The sequence below is a fragment of the Kwoniella botswanensis genome, chromosome 1 (assembly GCF_036426115.1).
Source record: "Kwoniella botswanensis chromosome 1, complete sequence".
In the NCBI taxonomy this organism is placed as follows: domain Eukaryota; kingdom Fungi; phylum Basidiomycota; class Tremellomycetes; order Tremellales; family Cryptococcaceae; genus Kwoniella; species Kwoniella botswanensis.
Genome location: NC_088599.1, coordinates 4,616,282 through 4,634,587, shown reverse-complemented (window position 1 = coordinate 4,634,587; position 18,306 = coordinate 4,616,282). Strand labels below are relative to the sequence as shown.

General features: G+C 48.5%; 9 protein-coding genes across 9 annotated transcripts; 3 read left to right on the top strand and 6 right to left on the bottom strand.

The window, feature by feature from the left end:
• Positions 1 to 36: 36 nt before the first annotated feature.
• On the bottom strand, positions 37 to 1,222 carry L199_001767 (uncharacterized protein; the record flags this gene model as incomplete). The annotated part of the gene is made up of 6 exons (XM_064887520.1): positions 37 to 326; positions 379 to 466; positions 514 to 650; positions 701 to 809; positions 861 to 1,072; positions 1,126 to 1,222. 6 exons carry the CDS (start codon positions 1,220 to 1,222, stop codon positions 37 to 39), a joined length of 933 nt encoding a protein of 310 aa, XP_064743592.1.
• A 292-nt stretch (positions 1,223 to 1,514) lies between these two features.
• On the bottom strand, positions 1,515 to 2,402 carry L199_001766 (uncharacterized protein; the record flags this gene model as incomplete). Its single annotated transcript, XM_064887519.1, has 3 exons — positions 1,515 to 2,013; positions 2,062 to 2,213; positions 2,262 to 2,402. 3 exons carry the CDS (start codon positions 2,400 to 2,402, stop codon positions 1,515 to 1,517), a joined length of 792 nt encoding a protein of 263 aa, XP_064743591.1.
• A 365-nt stretch (positions 2,403 to 2,767) lies between these two features.
• Positions 2,768 to 4,720, top strand: L199_001765 (uncharacterized protein; the record flags this gene model as incomplete). The annotated part of the gene is made up of 10 exons (XM_064887518.1): positions 2,768 to 2,893; positions 2,944 to 3,118; positions 3,183 to 3,332; positions 3,388 to 3,403; positions 3,531 to 3,715; positions 3,763 to 3,858; positions 3,908 to 4,044; positions 4,097 to 4,265; positions 4,324 to 4,426; positions 4,486 to 4,720. The coding sequence occupies 10 exons, from the start codon at positions 2,768 to 2,770 to the stop codon at positions 4,718 to 4,720; spliced, it is 1,392 nt and encodes a 463-aa protein (XP_064743590.1).
• A 1,577-nt stretch (positions 4,721 to 6,297) lies between these two features.
• L199_001764 (uncharacterized protein) lies at positions 6,298 to 10,423 on the top strand (the record flags this gene model as incomplete). Its single annotated transcript, XM_064887517.1, has 5 exons — positions 6,298 to 6,868; positions 6,913 to 7,206; positions 7,262 to 8,683; positions 8,738 to 9,849; positions 9,911 to 10,423. 5 exons carry the CDS (start codon positions 6,298 to 6,300, stop codon positions 10,421 to 10,423), a joined length of 3,912 nt encoding a protein of 1,303 aa, XP_064743589.1.
• A 52-nt stretch (positions 10,424 to 10,475) lies between these two features.
• Positions 10,476 to 11,516, bottom strand: L199_001763 (uncharacterized protein; the record flags this gene model as incomplete). Its single annotated transcript, XM_064887516.1, has 5 exons — positions 10,476 to 10,649; positions 10,702 to 10,789; positions 10,850 to 10,993; positions 11,051 to 11,136; positions 11,310 to 11,516. The coding sequence occupies 5 exons, from the start codon at positions 11,514 to 11,516 to the stop codon at positions 10,476 to 10,478; spliced, it is 699 nt and encodes a 232-aa protein (XP_064743588.1).
• A 404-nt stretch (positions 11,517 to 11,920) lies between these two features.
• Positions 11,921 to 13,600, bottom strand: L199_001762 (uncharacterized protein; the record flags this gene model as incomplete). Its single annotated transcript, XM_064887515.1, has 7 exons — positions 11,921 to 12,061; positions 12,125 to 12,507; positions 12,554 to 12,710; positions 12,764 to 12,869; positions 12,915 to 13,162; positions 13,331 to 13,483; positions 13,571 to 13,600. 7 exons carry the CDS (start codon positions 13,598 to 13,600, stop codon positions 11,921 to 11,923), a joined length of 1,218 nt encoding a protein of 405 aa, XP_064743587.1.
• Positions 13,601 to 13,698: 98 nt separating this feature from the next.
• On the bottom strand, positions 13,699 to 14,506 carry L199_001761 (uncharacterized protein; the record flags this gene model as incomplete). Its single annotated transcript, XM_064887514.1, has 4 exons — positions 13,699 to 13,732; positions 13,791 to 14,112; positions 14,161 to 14,316; positions 14,374 to 14,506. The coding sequence occupies 4 exons, from the start codon at positions 14,504 to 14,506 to the stop codon at positions 13,699 to 13,701; spliced, it is 645 nt and encodes a 214-aa protein (XP_064743586.1).
• Positions 14,507 to 15,420: 914 nt separating this feature from the next.
• L199_001760 (eukaryotic translation initiation factor 3 subunit E) lies at positions 15,421 to 17,124 on the top strand (the record flags this gene model as incomplete). Its single annotated transcript, XM_064887513.1, has 6 exons — positions 15,421 to 15,444; positions 15,515 to 15,612; positions 15,670 to 15,823; positions 15,949 to 16,670; positions 16,724 to 16,832; positions 16,894 to 17,124. The coding sequence occupies 6 exons, from the start codon at positions 15,421 to 15,423 to the stop codon at positions 17,122 to 17,124; spliced, it is 1,338 nt and encodes a 445-aa protein (XP_064743585.1).
• A 47-nt stretch (positions 17,125 to 17,171) lies between these two features.
• On the bottom strand, positions 17,172 to 18,012 carry L199_001759 (uncharacterized protein; the record flags this gene model as incomplete). Its single annotated transcript, XM_064887512.1, has 3 exons — positions 17,172 to 17,276; positions 17,333 to 17,504; positions 17,558 to 18,012. 3 exons carry the CDS (start codon positions 18,010 to 18,012, stop codon positions 17,172 to 17,174), a joined length of 732 nt encoding a protein of 243 aa, XP_064743584.1.
• Positions 18,013 to 18,306: the final 294 nt, after the last annotated feature.

Sequence of the window (18,306 nt, the reverse complement as noted above, 5' to 3'; positions counted from 1 at the left end):
TGTGTGTGGTCTGATAAACCTTGATCAACTATCCCCCTAAGCTCTAGTCGCTCTCAGCGGAGTCGCTCCCTCGTGCTTCCAGTCAACATAGCAGATCCGTCCAGCTGTGGAATCTGTAAAGTATAGCCTCTTCCTATCTGACGGTGTGCTTCCAAATATACAGTTGGTTACGCTGGTCCCGTGACCTTCCGGCGGTATGATTCGTGCTACAGGCAGCCCATGTTTACTGACCACAAAGATCGATATCAAAGACGGGTGACAGATGAACAAGTTGCCTTCAGTGTCAACGGTCAGACCATCTGGGCCTGCAATGCCGAATGATTGGACTGGTCGAGGATCAACATTCATATAACAGAAACCTAGGTGAGCCACACTCACAGAACTTGGAGACTTTGGATGTCCCTCCATCCTTGTGCAGAGGACATCGCCAAACACTGTTTTCTCTCGTCATCGCAACGTATAGGAACTGAGCGAGCATCGTCAGCTCTCAATAAGTGGCGGGCACGCACTCACTTTCTCATCATGTGTAAGTACGAGTCCGTTAGGACTGGCACCATTCTCGATGAGGCAATCCAGCTTGCCATCAGGATGCAGACGATATACCTTTCCTGTTTGATCTGTCATTCCTGTTTGTCCTTGATCGGTGAAGTCTGCAAGGGGTTTCAGTGTTTACATGGGGACATACTTCCACTCCACTCACAGATCTCGCCTCTGGATGAGACTACAAGATCGTTGACCCCTTTGAACCTTTCTAAATTCCGTCTTAGGAGCAGGGGAGTGATGTCACCGGTAGAAGGGTCACACAGGAGCTGTAAAAAGCATCTGTCAGCAGAGGTCATCTTTCAGGTGAACTCACTCACTAGACCTTCTTTGTAGTCCGCTATGACGATCATGCCATCTCCCCTGACGGCCAGCCCGTTAGGCTCCCCACTCCAGTCAGCCAAGATGGACCAATCTTCTGTTGCGAGAGTGTATTTCAGTATTCGCCCGTACGGTACATCCACGACGAAGAGATTGCCGTTGGTATCGGTTGTTGGTCCTTCCAGAAAGATTGGTGGGCGGACACCAGCCCCTGTCAGGTAATCACAATTAGACCTTTCTCCTGGCTTTAGCGACTTTGCTCACCTGAGATCCAGTCTGTTTCCTTTTGAGCATGCTGATCCTTCGGGACAGTACACAGAGCTGTTGCAGTAATCGTCTCAGGGGGTGACCAGAAATTCATTGTGCGGGTCGTGGATTGTCCACGCACAATGCATCTTTGGGCCCATCTCTCATATGAACTGTTCTAAGTTGAACTTGAGTTACGTGAGCAATTGCACAGCGGGTTTGGATGCCGTGCCACGGGGAAACACTCGGAGATCTCTCCGTGGATGACGCTTCAACAAAATCGCATGGATGACCACGGAGACAAACCGGCGGCATTGATTACCGAAAGCATCAGGATTCCAGATAGGAAATTACCTTCACAGCACCTAAGCCGAATGATCATTTATGCATATCGAAATTAATTGCATTTATTTCTTGATAGTATCCAACGTCGCTTTCATAGCTGTTGATAAAGCTTTGGAATCCGAACCCAAGCCTACTATGTCCCAATCGTTCTTGAGCTCTCTCGCGTGCGCGCCATTCTTAGCGAGAATCCCCACGTATTTATTATGCTTCCTACCTGCCTCTTTGACTGCCTCCAGTGCCGCAACGAATTCAGGCTCTGTCCATTTGGCGGGGACATATCCCAAAAGCGACAAGGCGAGATCATTTGGACCGACGAACAGCCCATCCACTCCAGGAACAGCCGCGATAGCATCCACATTAGCAATTGCCTCGGGTGTTTCGATCTGGACCAGGGTAAGAATGGTGCTGTTGGCGACTTTGACGTATTCGCTGGTAGATATACCAGAAGCCATGGCGCAAAAGGATGAGCCTTGACCTCGTACACCCATTGGTGGGAATTTGGACCATTTGACTATCTGGGCTGCTTGTTCAGACGTGTTGACCATGGGTATCATGAGACCACTAGGGGACCTGTCAGTCGCATGAGCCAGACCTATAATGGCGACTTACTGAGCGCCAGTGTCCAAAGCTCGCTTGATCAGACCCGAATCTTGTGCCCTGATTCTCACAATCGGCGAGACTCCTTCTGCGGCGATCGCGTTCACACAATCATGCATGTCTCCGTCATCGTGATTCCCATGTTCGCAGTCTACTATCACATACTGTAAGATGTGGAGTCTCAGCTCACTCCTTCCGGACTAATCACTCACATCCCAACCACATGACGCTACGATTCGGGCGGTCCAAGCGGTGGCCAATGAGGAGAAACACCCAAACATCGCTTCACCAGATTCTAGTCCATTTCGAAGACGATGTCGGGGGATCTGAGTTGTAGAGTTGTTCACTGTCATTGCGAAGGCCAGCTATGTTACGCAAATAAACGCGGGTACACGTTGGGTTTGTCAGTCTTCGCAACAGGCAATAGCAATGCCCACCTTATATTCGATGACTTTGTGTCGAGAAAAGTTGATTGTGGCATCAGATCGGACTTGAACACCGTTTCCGATCACACTGTAACACCGAATGCCGCCTGGGTTCCAACCAGATGCTGCTCGCTACAGTCCTTAGCCCCACTATCCCCCGTGTGCCCCCAGCTGTGTGAATGCCGTGACTGTATGAATTTTGTAGATATAACGTCGAGAAGTTTGGATGCAGAAGGTTCTCAATCCCCCATAATCAGACCAACTGAGGTATCACTCAAGCAAGAGACCGTACAATGGAAGCCAACCCAATGACCATATCCGAAAAACCTTCAGTGCTTATGGAAGAAAACAAATACGATCCTGAAGACCCTCAAGTCGAGCAATATGATCCAGCTTTGATCAAGAAAGCCATTCGAAAAGTGAGCAAAGTGCACACTGTTACCAGACCCCATGCTGACCCACACTACAGGTAGATTGGGCGATTTTACCACTTTTGACCCTCCTTTACCTCTGTTCGTCTTTGGACAAATCGAATCTCGGAAATGCCAAATCTTTGGGATTAGTCAAAGATCTTGGGTCAGACCCTGAAGGCAAGAAATACGCCTTTTTGAATTCTCTGTATTACATCAGTTATGCTCCTTTCAGTGAGTGGTCATATGGTGGCTAGCCTACAGTAGTCGAGAGGTTGTACACTGATGTGGCATACAGTGGTACCCTTTGCCCTTCTGGGTAAACAAACACGAATGGGAAAACTGCTTGCTTGCGCTGCTTGTTTCTGGGGTATCGCCGCTACTTGCTTTTCGGCGGTACGAAACTTCCCTGGAGCGTATGCGTGTCGTTTCTTCATCGGTCTTGGGGGTGAGTCCAGGATACACAAGTATTTCGTCGCTTATATGATCCCTCGCGATGTTAGAGGCTGGATTCGTTCCGTTGATCCAGGTATATTTATCAAGATTCTATACTCGAAGAAGACTTGGCTCGCGTGTAGCTATCTGGCTGGCTATGGCTCCAATGGGGTGAGCCTTATCCGTCCAAGCAACGCTGATACTGTCACAGTGGCTTCTTCAATGGTATCATTGCTTATGGTGTCTCGCACATTCATTCGAAACGCCTCGAGTCTTGGCGGATCCTCTTCTTGATCGAGGGTGGTGCCACTTTACTCATTGGGGCTTTTGCGGTTTACTGGCTGCCCGAAGGTATCCCATCGTGGCGAATACTCTCTGAGAAAGAGAAGGAGTTTTGTGAGTGACCAGCCGGGATCCGAGCAAGGTTGACCGAATGGTCATAGTGATGTACGAGCGATCTCTCGATTACGCCGAGGAACATCATAAGATCAATTGGAAACATGCCTTAGGCTGTGCTTATCGATGGCAACAACTGCTTCGTGAGTATGATGAGAACCATCTCTGCGCATGGTCACTGACTTCTCACAGCTGCGCTCGCCAACATGTGTCAACAAATCACCGGAGCGGCTCTCTCTGCATATCTGCCCACCTTCACGGCTGAAAATGGTTTCACCGGCGCTACAGCCCAAATCGCTACTCTCGCCCCTTATGGTGCTGCTGCTGTGGTAGGTGGAACCACCCATTCCCGATTGATAGTCTTGCTGAGATCTTGATTAGGTCATGATCCTCTGCGCTTGGTTCTCAGACAGAATGAAGAACAGAGGGTTGTGGACGCAAGTTGGATGGGCCTTGGAGATTGCTGCATTCGCCATTTGGCTTGGTGTACCTAGCTCTGCTCACAAAGCTCGTTTCGCTGCCCTTGTGCTGGCCGAAGTTGGGCATTACGGTGGGTCTACGGTGTTTCGTTAACGGTATTTTGCGTTACTAACGGTATGGCCGAGCAGTCTGTACACCTCTCATTGTCACTTGGCAAGCTAACAATTCTGGAAACGAGTCCCGTCGTGCTGTCGCCGTACCCGGTGCTGTCTCTCTCGCTCAAGCAGTCGCGTAAGTGGCTTTAGTCGCGTGAATCCCCCCGATGTCTGTCCTGACTGATGATAATGCAGTGTCGGGTCTGGGTATCTTTTCCCTTCTACTGATTCACCGAAATACTCCATGGGTTCCGCTGTCATCTTAGCTTTATCCTGTGCAGGTGCTGGCTTCACCGGTTTTTACCAATTCATGATCTGGAGAGAGAACAGAAAGCGAGATGAAAGAGAAAGTGGACCACCTGCCATTGACTTCAGGCCAGATACCGCTACATACGCAGATGATGCTCCTGGATTCCGATACATGAAGTGAACAATCGAACCGTTACGAAAAATTCGAATTGCTGTTCGAGGTCTTGTGTGCGGAATTAAGGCTAAAAGTGTAGTTGCTTATATGTAAAGCCTGGATATTCTAGCGGATGGTTAGATCAATGATTTGAAATTAGCTGAATAGGATGTCATTTGTCTTGCCAGATGCAGTCTACTTGTTGCATCTCCGTTCACTGACAATTCTTCCCAATAAAGTCGATCTGGGAAGTCGTCGTCCGGCTGAAGAAGTATGAGTCGGTATACACTTACTCAGACAGTGCTTATATACTTGTATGACCTTCCAAGCCGAAGTTGCATGGCGAGCACAAATTCTGTAGACTGTCAGTGTGTCGGGTAGTCAGTATGATCATGGTGGACTGCCTGCAATGGGAAGGCCGACCAACAAAGAGCACCGATGACATCGAGGGAAAGACCTAGCGTTTCCCTTGTCTTTCCAGCTATAGGCGAGATAAGACCTCATTGACGTTTTGAACAGTCATACCTGCAAGTATCAACCTTTTGAGCATCGAGATTACCCTAGATACAAGGGACTTCGTTCTATCATCCTGTCCCCGAAGGTCACCGTGCCCATTATCATGGAAGATCTGCTGTGTTTGTCCGGTATAAGGATTATTTGCAGGTTGGAACTCTAGTGGGGATAACATGGAATTGTCGGATGTGCAGAGTATGGTCGATTCTGTTCAAAGAAGAGGGGTCGCATTTGACTAACACACCTCACCAAGCGAAGCAGAGACGCTGCACATGCTAGACTTCAAACCACCGGAAGGTCTGTAGTCGCAAGGTGTCTCTTGAACGCAGTCATCATGCGCATCTGAAATAGCAGAACTTGGATATATTCCATGGTTCCTACAAGTCGCAAGGACATTCGCTGGGTCGACCCGGATTGGCATGGGGAGTGACGAAACATGGACGAATTGTCAAGCAGTGATCTGACGAACGTAGGACATCACCGCATGGTCGTTGATGATGGTGACTGCAAGTTGACGCTTTACAATTGATGGGCCTGCACAGTAATACTGGTGACAGTGATTGGTGGTAGAAGTGAATGAAAGGTCCGAGATTGAGTTATGGGATGAAATGGAGTAACCATAAAAATTAATGGTTCAGGATACGTACGATGAAGCGCTCGGTCCCGCATTAATCAAACAGTCAGTCATCATCATCATTTGATCAATCAATAACAATCCACTTTTCACATCGACCTCTCAACTCATCCTCAGCCTTAACCTCACATTCTACCACCATAGCCATCACAGTAGCGTCATCGTGTGTGAGTCGGGGCACATCAGATTGATGGATTAGCTCAGATCAGTGTGGTCTAGGTCTGGCAACACAGACATCCAAGCGATTCACGTTGTTTCGTTTCATCGACAATAACCAGTTACACACACAACGCTTGGGTAGAAGCGTAAGGGTCCTCGTACTTTCAAGGCAAACTACATCATATGTGAGTGATGTACCGCATGTCATAACGCCAAAGTGTCATCATGTATCACTATAGTTAACGCTAGTTCATGTTGTGTTCTACCTATCTCGTTCACTGTAACCGTGGTCATCCTAATGATTCACTCTCCACCTCTTCCTCTCACCTGTCTCCCTCCCCCTCTTAGCGACAGCGACTCTTGGCGACGACCTGCCTCGATCGTATCCGACTTTTCCAAATCATCTACACTGACCCGCAATAATCCTCCTCCATCGTCTTACAATCGACGTTCGCAATCTTTAGAGATCCTGAAAACGATCTCTGTCCTGGCACCCGCTTACGAAGGCTACCACCAGTTGAAAAAGACCAACAATTCTGTTCATGACGCTGTCGCAAGAACCGCAATGTCCAACATGGCCACTGGTCTACAGTCTCAACCTAAGAAACCTGGATTCTTTCGACGCATGTCTTTGTCCACTGCCCAGAACAAGCCAACGGTGCAGCCATCAATAAATGACAATGGTTTACGAGTTGGACCAAAAGGGTATGGAAGATCGGTGTCTGGGCCAGGACCATCTTACAGGCAGGATATCGTTGCTGGACCATCATACGAATCCCTTCCGGCTGGGGCAGCCCCTAGTGCGTTTCGTCGTAGGGATGATTTAGATAGTAACATGGATCAGAGGAGGAGGACACCAGCGGATCAAAGTGAGTTGGATAGTATACGTTACAAGGCTAAATATTGCGAACAGCTCCAAATTCCCAATCTCAACCAAAACCAAATAAACCTAATCCGACACCTATCGCTTCAGCTTTCACAAGTCCTCCGGCAGCTGATTCCCAGTCTCCACCGGCAGCAACGCCGAGAAGTAGATATCCAATACACCCAGCTCTTGCGTCACCTCCTACCTCTACTCCTCGTCGATTGAGCGCGACATCGCCATATGATCCTATCAATCCCCCAGTCGTCTCGGCAGCTAGTCAAGGCGGACAGAGATATGATGATGTTGCTAGCACGACGAAACAGCTTCCTGCAAACCACTCAGGTGAGTCATTTATATGCTATGGGGGTGTGTATTGAATTTTTGATTGTTATGGTAGTCAATCTGCACGGCAAATCCACCGAACAACTTCACTCACAATCTACTAGCCATCATCGACAAGGCCATTCATCGTCACCTCATACGCCGCGTCACGTACAGGCTGACCACGTCACCGCCGTTCTGTCTTCGAAACCACAATCCCCTTTGCATGGGAGCGAGAGGACCCTTATGGCACCCGATGCTACTCATCAGAATGGCACAACTCGGTCTACGGCAAAGCGCCATGATACAGCGCGCTTCAGTCGGTTCGACGATGCAGACATCCCGAATTCTGGAACTCTTCCCGTTGGTGCTCAGGCAACGGTCTACGCTCACGACAAGCAGTCGGAAATCAAGCCGATGGTCAGCGCGCGACGTTCAGCTTCATCCAGTCGCCGAACGCCAATGCCCAAGGTTGAGAAGAATAGTGGGTCAAGTACTAGGCAGGGAAATTCTAGCAAGCAGGATAATACTGCTATCGCTCTGGAAACACCTACGTTAGCGGACAAGACCATTTCCCCACGACCACCGAACTCCGAAGCAAAAGCTCAGGAGCAGTTATCCGAGGCCGGAGCATACGCCAAAGCTATAGCTGCTACCATTAGCAATCATCGTGCTGTAGAAACTCCTCGAGAGACAACAGGAAAACCTACGGTAACCGCTACTCCCCCAAAAGCACGAGCGACAAGGCCTCTGCCGACCCCACCAACTCTCAATTCCAGGAACTCTTCAAAAGCGAACGTTGTCGTTATCGCAAGCAGCTCTAAGCTTCAACAGACTTCGCCAAAACATAGCCTTAAGAGAGAGACTAGTACTGAGAAAGGAGATCGACATCTAGCCACGCCAACCTCCCCGAATCTTGTCAAAAATGACAAAAGGTCTTCAGTGCGACCACTCAATTTCGACTTTCCACGCTCTCCTACGCTTCCACCGTTGATCGACCCTCGTACGACTCAAGATAAGAAATTAGATCCCATCAGTCAATGGAGTCGTGACACCCCCTCTCCTGTATCTCCCAATGGCCAAGCACCCCTTGCAACTTCTCAACTACCGCCCCGTCTATCGTCAGCTCAGTCCAGAAGAGCCGTCAGCTCTCCACTGGCAAGCCCGACAAACGAAGTCAGGAAGGATTTTGGTGTCTCGCATATTGCTTCGCCGACGATCGCCCCAAGTCCTCCGACTCAAGTTCGTCCACAAATGATTGCTAGAGAAAGACCTCGAGCAACTCTGACTTTTCTGCTACTTCATGCTCCTATTCAAGCTGCTTTGTTGGCTCATATGTCGATAAACTCTTTTCTCTCCCTCACTGGTGCATCCGATCTTATACGCAAAAGGTTTACCGGTGAGGCGATAGGACGATGGGTGTTGGGAGAATGGGGAGTCCAGGTTGATCGTGAAAAAGGAAGAAGCTGGCCAAACTTGACCGTTTGGGAAGGTTTTTGTGAGTAATAATGATTTGCACGACAGTGCTCCACCAGCTAACAGGATGTTGTAGTGGAATCCTTATTGCATGATCCGATCACATACAGCACATACCCAGCTCAATGGTACAACCTACTACAACATCTATGCTTGTCACATACGCTCATAGTACTTCACCTGCGTCAACTACCTTTGACTGCGTTTCCAAATCCACCACCACTATCTTTCGAGGACGATTTTGTCAACCCCACACCAAATATGGCCAACTTGCCCTTCTCAAGCTCTTTCAACAGTTTTGGGAGCCAAAGACCCCGCTCACGTTTAGGTAGTGCAGCTGGATCTGATGCTGGAAGTCTTGCGCCGGCGACAAAGATGCCTCGCCAAGAAAGACTCGTGGAAATCGTTATGCCCGAGCCTCTTGCTGCTCAGGGTCCGCAGGACGACGAGCCTACATCGTTTCCCACCACACAGAAAGTACGCCGACGTGGCTCCATTGGCTCCATAGCTTCTGCTGCATCTTTTTCTTTTGGTCGACGACGAACTGCGAGTATAAGTGCAGAGCCTCGAGCCGAGATATCACCCAATGCCCCTGCAGCCCCAATGCCTTCGGGTAAAGCAGCTCTGCCACCGGTCAGCTACCCGTCAGCAAAACGATACGGCTTCAAACGACATGGCGAACCTTCTCGTTCTCGTAAATCCTCGGAATCGAGCCGACCTGGATCAATATTTTCCGTACAAAGCACACCCTCTTTCTCCGCCCATCAACGCGTATCAAGTGTGTATAGCGGGCGACCATCATTCGCAGTCGATAGGAATGCTCCGCCGGTCCCTGGCTTTCCCGCGGGACTATCAATGCCTCCTCCTATTGGCGGTGGTGGAACTCGATCAAGCTTTGCGAGCAGCGACGGCGGCCGATCAGGGCGTCGTTCTGAAAATGGTGGAAATTCACCCATATCCGGCGTATTCCTCTCTAGAAGAGACTTCGGTACACCACCTCCCAACCGGCCAGAACCTTGTTTCGACCGTCCAATACCGTTCACTGTAGGCCGGGCTCCGATCCTGAGGGTATTCGTGCCTTTATCAGATCGGATTCAACGTTGGCCTTCGGCTGAAGGAGCTGCTGCTGCCACCAAGGAGCTGGAAAAGTGTGGTGCCCTGAGGAGAATGAAACTGGGTGATATAGTCGTAAGTCTTAGACACTTTACATCTGAAATTCGCAACTGATCAGGTAGCTGTTTGTATCTAGGTCAACACCGCCATACGTCAACCCAAGACTACTGAACATGTTTTGGTGTATGTGCCGTTCGTTCGGCACTTGCTCGTTCCGCTTGATTATACCTTTTCTCCGAATGGCAATTTGCCGTCATACGTCAACGGGTTCGACATCGCTCCTTCGTACTACTATCCTTTCCTACCTACACCTCAAGTCATATTCCTGAATCTCGCGCCTTTTGCTGAAAGAGCGATGAAATCCATCCGTCTGGCATACGATCGTCGAGATGTGACTGTGGCTTCTGGAGCTAGGCTGAGCGCAAAGAGGTATTTGCATGTAGCTGGATTTGAGGTTCATCAGGCGGATCCAGTTGCACCTGAATGGTATGGCATGGTGTCATTGGAGGCGGAAGGCACAGCTGAAGGCAAACAGGATATCGAGGCTCGATTGGTGGGTCTCAATGGATCGCGACCAGTGATGGGACCTTGGGAGTTGGTTAGAGAGAAGAGCATGATGGGAACGATCTGGTTAAGGTTGATCAAGTAAGTATTGTGTTCCTTGACGACTAGATATGTCATATATCATATGTGATGCATTTTCATGTGCGCTTTGTACGCTTCTTCTTCTTCTTCTCACTAGACATATATCCCACCTGCTCCTTTGTTTGCAATACCTCATCTGCAGTATCTATCAACGCAGAATAAAGCCATGAGACGAAACCTCCAGCGATGAAGCCGAGAATCGATCCCACGGTAGGTGTGAGGGGGTAGCTCTGGTAATGATTCGATGAGCACGCTGCCCGACTTAGATGATGAATAGCTTACCTGCCAAGGTCTGTCCCAATCCAGAGGGATAGGTATCGCACCACACCAAGCACCAGCTAGAGTTCCGATGACTGGATACACTAACGCCCTCTCCAAGGGGGTTTCGGGTCTACCCATCAGCACTGAGACTGCATTTCCAATCACTCACCGAAATTCGCAGAAAAGCCGTGTCATGCGGAAACGCGCATATGTACCGCTATCATAGATGGACGGAACACCCAAAACATGCACTGTTGGCCATACGGTGAGGATAGCTATATGTAGGGAGAGTAAAAAAGTGTGTAGGTGATGACTGAAAAGGGAATTTGGTTTAGTCTTGACTGGATCGATCAGAGAAACGAGTACTTACCTGTCAAGGGGAGCTCCAAGGGCATTGATCAAAACATATAACACCACACTTGCCACTAGGGTCGACGCCGAACATTCACCGATCCTCTACGATGTCAGCAATGTACTACAAGCTTTGGACTCACGTTCAACATTCGCCTGTTCCTACTAGCTCTTTCACTGATCGTTTGTTCATTTGCAACAGTCGCCGTTGAGGGGGCGGCCTGGGACCATCTCCGCATGATGGAACCCCACCATGACATACAGATTAGCATGCCCACGATATCCCAGACGATTGTCACCAACGGGCGAGAGGTCAATGGGGTCAGGAACGCATATTCAGGTCTGTCGGTTGAAGATGATTGAACAGCGTCGCCCACGAACCAAGGAATAGAACGAGGGAGAAGCACGAAGGCACCGCATAGTAATGCGGATAGATAGGAATGAAGGGCGAAGTACTCTGGAAGGTTGAAGTTGGGTTGAGGCATTGCTGTGAGCTTTTGGTATGGTATAGCAACAAACAGAGAGGTATAACTTCTTATATGCTTTCGAAATATTGAACTGGCATCAAGATACAGGTTACCGCGAGTCCTCCACACTAAAATCGCCACGTGGGCGACGTAATTGACGACGTGAGCAAATGCTGGTCATGAGATAGCAGTATATCGATCAATGCATGCATGTTCTGCCATTGCATTTGATAAGACAATTATAAGCACCGAACCCTTGAGACCTTTTCTGATGTCCCCCATTGATCCTATCTCATTATAGCTTACGACGCTTGAATTATAGTGTCTCTTTTGTGATATATCAAATTATAAATCTTTTGATGTACTTTCTGTCTATCATTCTAGGTGATGATCATTTAGTCAATTCTACGACGGAAGCTCGCCTACTTCCTGTAAGACGTAGTGACATTGGAGTTCTTCCCAAGATCAAGCGCCAAGGCAACCTTGAACGCGAGATCTGGACTGTTCATGACACCTCGGAAGTACTCGTGACCAGGACCGAAAGCGTAAACGGGGACGTCAACCTGTGAATTGTTAGCGACTGGTACATATGAATATATATATATATATACACTTTCGAGACTTACTAAAGAGTGCACACCTTGCCCCTCTCCAGTTCCCAAGTTACCAGTCATGGCGAAACCTCGTTGATTATCCTCGGGGTTGAAGAAATACCCGGTGGTGTTCTTAACAGCAGGAATCCTTTCGTGGTCTTTGTTGACTTCGAAGTCTTCTCGGTGATCGGGGATGGCAGCCCAACCGTGAGCGATGGTGTATCGTGGGTCCCATGTCACTGGGAAACCATCACCTTGTGGACTTTGGAAGATGGTATGATTGTTTGCGAGGACATCTTGAGGCACTTGGTAAGCTGAAAGACCGGAGTTTTGATAGGTTCCGATAGCACTTCGCTTGGCTCGATCCGAGTTTTGTTGTTGAAGATATTTGGTATCGGCAGATCCAAATACATCGACTGTGAGATGTCAACTTTGTTTGGGTCAGCCGTATGCTACACTTACATCCGTGTCCGTGATCGGCGGTAACGACAATAAGAGTATCATCGAGTTCGCCAATCTCTTCAAGGTGTTTGAGAGTAGCTCGGACGGTGTCATCGAGTTCAAGGACTTCACCGAGAGCTCGGTCGATGTCAAGAACGTGCATCTCTTTGTCGATGAGCTAGCGACGATCTTGTCAGCGGAGGTCGAGATGAGGTCTTGGTTGTAACTCACGGCGGCTTCGGACATAAGCATGAAACCGGTGTTTCGCTCTTTCGATCGGGTGTGGAGTATATCAATCGCCTTGAGGGTCATCTCCTTTAGACCTGGTTGATCACGTCTATACAAGAAACATCAGTGCAATTCTCGACAGTGGACCACTCACGCTCCTCGCTGTCCTTGAGGTGTGACAGCGAGATCCAAGAGATCGGTGTAGACATTTTGATCGAGCCAAGTACTGATGTTGCCTTGAGTGAAGATACCAAGAGCTCGTTGAGCGTTGTCGAAAGCCTCGAGTTCAGTCTTTGTGTAACCGACTTGGTAACCCTCCGACGCCCATCGGTCAAACTGAGAAACGTTTCCGTTTCCGGGCCCAGGTAAGAAGTTCTCACCACCACCGCCTGTGAATGTCAGCTACATACAATTCAGAGATGTACTTACCGAACAGGAGATCAACACCTTCCCAAGGGAACCAGGAGTAGTTACCGGCAACCCCGCTAAGATATTGCTCGATGATAGCGGTGTATTGAGACCTTTGACTCTGCGATGATTAGCTCGTGGATAGCTCATTGAGTGACTCACGGTGTGAGTACAGACCGCAGCAGGAGTTGCGTCGGCGATATAAGCTTTGCTGACGACACCGACTTGACCACCTTCAATTCTTCGGAACATCTCGAAGATGGTTTCAACTTTAGGGTCGCCATAAGCTTTACCCGTCGAGCTGTTTTGGATTAGCTTATGTTACCGTCTTTCAGAACTTACTCCTATGGAACATGCACATCAGCAAATGTTACAGACCTTCTCTGTATTTGAGTGACTCACAGTGTATGCGTTGAGACCATTGACAGTCATCTTCTTGCCAGAGAACAAGGCTGACGCGGAGTTGGCAGAATCGGTAATGAAAGAGTCGAGTCTTGATTATATCAGCTTTGTCCTGCCTACTGGAGAACCTACGAGTGAGTCATCTGCGATCCGTATCCGGGACTGACAATGCCCAAGTTAGCGAAGCATAAGATGGGAAGAGAGTTGTAGCGAGACTCACGCCTCGTCAAGCTTGAGCTTGCTTTGGTATTTACCGTTGATTGTCTTGTGACCAAGCAGACGAGCGGCTGACAACATCGATCCTGCCATACCATCACCAACGAAGAAGATGACGTTCTTTGCCTTCTTCTTTTCGGCGAGGTCAGCCACGGTCCAGGTGGCTTTAGTAGTATCACCATTGTTGTAGGTCAAAACGACCTCGTAGGTTCCGGGAGTGTGTAATTGTAAGTTTCGGTACGATTTGGCGATTACGTTAACAGCAGTGGGGGCATGAGCATCCTCAGCAAACAAATCCTCGTAATAGGTGAAGTTGTACTTTTCAGCTGTGGTGAAGTCAGTATAGCTCAAGGTCTAAGGTTGGCACAGCTCACCCTCAGGATCACTCAAACCGAAGAATTGAGCGGCATCGACTAGCTCTGCTCCTTGACCGCCGATCTTAATTGAAAAGTTCTCATCAACTTGACCATTGTTATAAGCTTCAGATCCGTTTACAGGCGCTTGGACTTCAATTCGAAGATCGAAGGTTTCTGTACAGGAGATGTTTCAGCGGAAGCACACCTGAAGTATAACGCACTGATACTCACGACCGGCAATAAAGTCAGTCTGATCAGGAGGGAAAACACAACCTAATTGAGGACAAGCTGCGGTCCTTCGGAAGGTTTGTCCGAACGCTGGTGCGGCGACGAGAGCACCTAAAAGAAGCGCAGAGTACACCATTTTGATTGAGGACTTGATGGTTGAAGAAGAGTACCCGGGAGGCTACCACTGACATGGTTGACTATATATATAGTGCAGAGTTAACGGGGTCAGTAAATCTTACAATATGGATATTGATTCGAGGTGAGGACAGAAAGAGCGAGCGACGAGGCCCAGTCCGACGGAGAGACACGTGCGTGTCGCTCGAGAGAGGTAGAGAGATTTGGTTGGTCTGCACGCAGGATGAAGAGAGACCGTTCATCATTCGATGGTTGAAGACCCAGGGACACCAAAAGACCGGGACGGAAATATCGACAATGCCAAGACTTTTAAAGCAGGTATAGCATGAGCGATAACAGTGATCAAGGTGGAGTGATGACAGCACATGCAATTCATATATTGGACAGGAACCAGATCGTGGTACGAGGTAGCAGGGCTGAACAAGAATCATTGAATAAGAAGATACAAACGTGCATTGAGCTTGATATCGTTGACCGTTAATCACGTTTATGCCCCAGAGTTCGTCCTAAATGCTGTTGACATATGGACATATGGTTGCATGACTCGGACGTGGCCGACAGCTATTGCACGATACACCCTTGCATATACTCGTACATGGTGACTGACTGACCAGGGATCTGCCACAGTGATCCCCATCCTCGGGTTTTGCGGTGTTATGTTTTCGAGCTGGGATTTCTCGTTGTTCATTGTTCTCAGCATTTGTTGAACTGACAACTATCATAGTTCATTCTTGACAGCCTCGATCGCTTTAGTCCTCATCCTCATCATCGCCCTTACCACACACGCCCAGTAGAGTGCGGCCGGCTGCATTCTCATCAGCAAACTCCCAAAAGCAGACGTCTTGCGCTGCAAACCACCCTCCTCCTTCTTCAAAACACTCGTCCCGGATCCAAGGCATCTCGACACCATTCAAAATGGCCGAATACGATCTCACACAAGTCAGTGTACCATTCTGACCATATGAGGTTTGTGTGTATCTTGGTACAGTGCTGATGATTTTTGTCGCAGAAACTCATCCCTCACCTCGACCGACATCTTGCTATCCCTCTCCTCAATCACCTTTCGGATATCGCCATCTTTCCTGCCGAGCAGTTAGCTAAAGCTCAGTAAGTGTTCATCTGTAATCTGTCAATTGCTATCTAGCTCATATCACAGCATTGTAGGTATGACCTCGTCAAAGGGACCAACATGGTTGACTACGTCGAACAATTACAAGAACAAGCAAAGACAGGAGAATCAAGGGATTTTGCCAAGTTGAGGGAAGAAGCGACAGCCAAATATCAAGAATTGCAGGAGAAGGCTCAACCAGTTATGAAGGTGATAGAGGATCCAGATGCTGTTGCTAAATTGAGAAGTGGTGTGGACAAGGACAAGAATTTGGATTTGCTGAGATCAGAATATAACGTGAGTTGATAATCCTATATGCCGTGGCTGACAACCAGATTGATATCGATCAAATCAACGCATTGTACCACTTTGGTCAATATCAATACACCCTTGGTGATTATGCCCGCGCTGCAAACTTCCTTTACCACTTCCTGATATTCTCTCCTTCCCTTGATCTCAACATTTCCGCTCACTGGGGTAAATTATCGTCCAATATCTTGTCAGGAGAATGGGAGGCTGCTTTGGTGGAAATAAAAGATTTACGAGATGCTATCGACAACCCTCACGGAACATCAATGGCCAAACCTTTGGCTCAACTACAAGCCAGAACATGGTTACTCCACTGGTCATTATTCGTCTTCTTCAACCTGGGCGAAGGTCAAGGTTGTCAAGGATTACTCGACATGTTCCTCTCCCCCGCTTACCTCAATACGATACAGACGTCATGCCCTCACCTCCTCCGATACCTCGTCGCCGCTGCCATAATCTCACGTCGAGCACCCAAGCCTGCTGGTACCCGAGGAAACCGAGATCATGTCAAGGAATTGACCAAAATCGTTCAGATGGAGGAATATCAATACTCTGATCCAGTTACCGGGTTCCTGAAGGATTTGTTCGTTGACTTCGACCTCAACCAAGCTCAGAAACGATTGACAGTAGCGGAGAGTGTCGTACGATCGGATTTCTTCCTCTCAGGATTCGCGGATGAATTTGTGGAGAATGCTAGATGGTTGATAAGTGAGGTTTTCTGCAGGATACATCGAAGGATAGATATCGGGTAAGTGCATGTGACATTACAACATGTCGGTCATAGGCTGACTCTGTTTTCAGTGAATTGTCCAAGACACTCAATTTGACTAATGAGGAGGGCGAGAAATGGATTGTCAACTTGATTAGAGATTCACGAATGGGAGTAGAGGCCAAGATCGATTTGAAGGAGGTGAGCATCTCAGTCCATAAATGGTGTGACAACATCGCTGACCTGACCTGACCTTCTGCAGAACATGCTTCACATTACTCGACCACATGCTACACCAACAGCGACTCTCATCGAAACCACAAGAGGTCTTGCTTTCCGATCTCAAGCCATCCAATTTGCCATGCAAAGTAGTGCAGGAGATTCTCGAGGCGAACGAGGCGAGCGAGGGGAGCGAGGGGAGCGTGGTGGTAGAGGTGGACGAGGTGGAAGAACTCGAGGTGGAGCACCAGCCAGGGAGGAGGTTGCAGCTTAGTCTTTTCTCATAGAGATCATGCACATGTACATAGCATACCATATATATCATTTCGGTTGACTCCAGTTCCGCCGTCCTGATACTATCGCAGCTTGCTCTATTGTCCATACCACAGCTTTTATCCAATTGAATAATTCACGTACTGTCTCATCCTGATGTCATACTGTCAGCACTGTCTCTCATCTGCCTAAATTAACGATACACCCACTAGTCTTTCCGGATCTTCTGCCAGGGGTCTCTTCGGTGGATCTTCCTGTTCATCATACTCGTGATCACAGGTATGATCGTACTCGTCGATATACGAATGGCAGTCGCAATCGCAATCTTCCTCGCACTCGTATTCACATTCGGAATGCTCAGACGGTGGGTACGAGTGGCTCCTATGATAAGATGGAATCAGCTACATTCTTTTTGAGGGAAGCACCTCACTCACCTTCCGCAAGTACATTCCTCCTCTACTACAGCTACGGCTTTCCCCTTTGGACGTTCCTGTTCCTCCTTTTGGCCTTTTAGCTCTTGCTGCATCCTCAGCAGCTTTGCCTTCTCCCTATCTAATGTGAGTTTAGCCTCGAATAGAGCAGCGAGACTTGCAGGAAGATCGATCGGTAAATTAGGGTTGTAAGATTGCGGAGGGATGTTGGCAGGGTTTGCTAAGAAATTAGCCTCGCCAATGCCTGCAGCTGCACCCGTGAGTGCCGTGAGCTGGGATTGTGTGAGTTTGGGTATGTTGTCGAGTCGACCGAGAGCATTGGCAGACCAGTTGGAAAGGGCAGTTGAGAAAGTGGATTCAGAGGGTTCGGAATTAGGGTATGGTAATGCTGGTAAAGTCGTAGGAAGGCGGGATTTGGGAGGAGGTCGTTTGTTAGTACGGGGTTTAGATCTGCCCATGATGTGTCGGGGTGACTAAGACAGGTGAAGGGATTTTGTGAAGATGTAGTGGCTTCTGGATGGATGAATAAGGTCGCAATTGGTCAAATGGAAGGGTTGGACGATGAAAGAATGAACGAATTGATGAAAAACGTTACGAGCAACTGAAATTTCGGGGTTTGTAATGTCGATTACAATTCTACGGTAAAGTTTGTAACCAGATTTGCGATACCGATTACAAAACCTGTAATTCAGGTAATTAAGGGGTATGCACCGTCTATTCGCCATAACGGCCCACTGAGTATGCGAGAAATA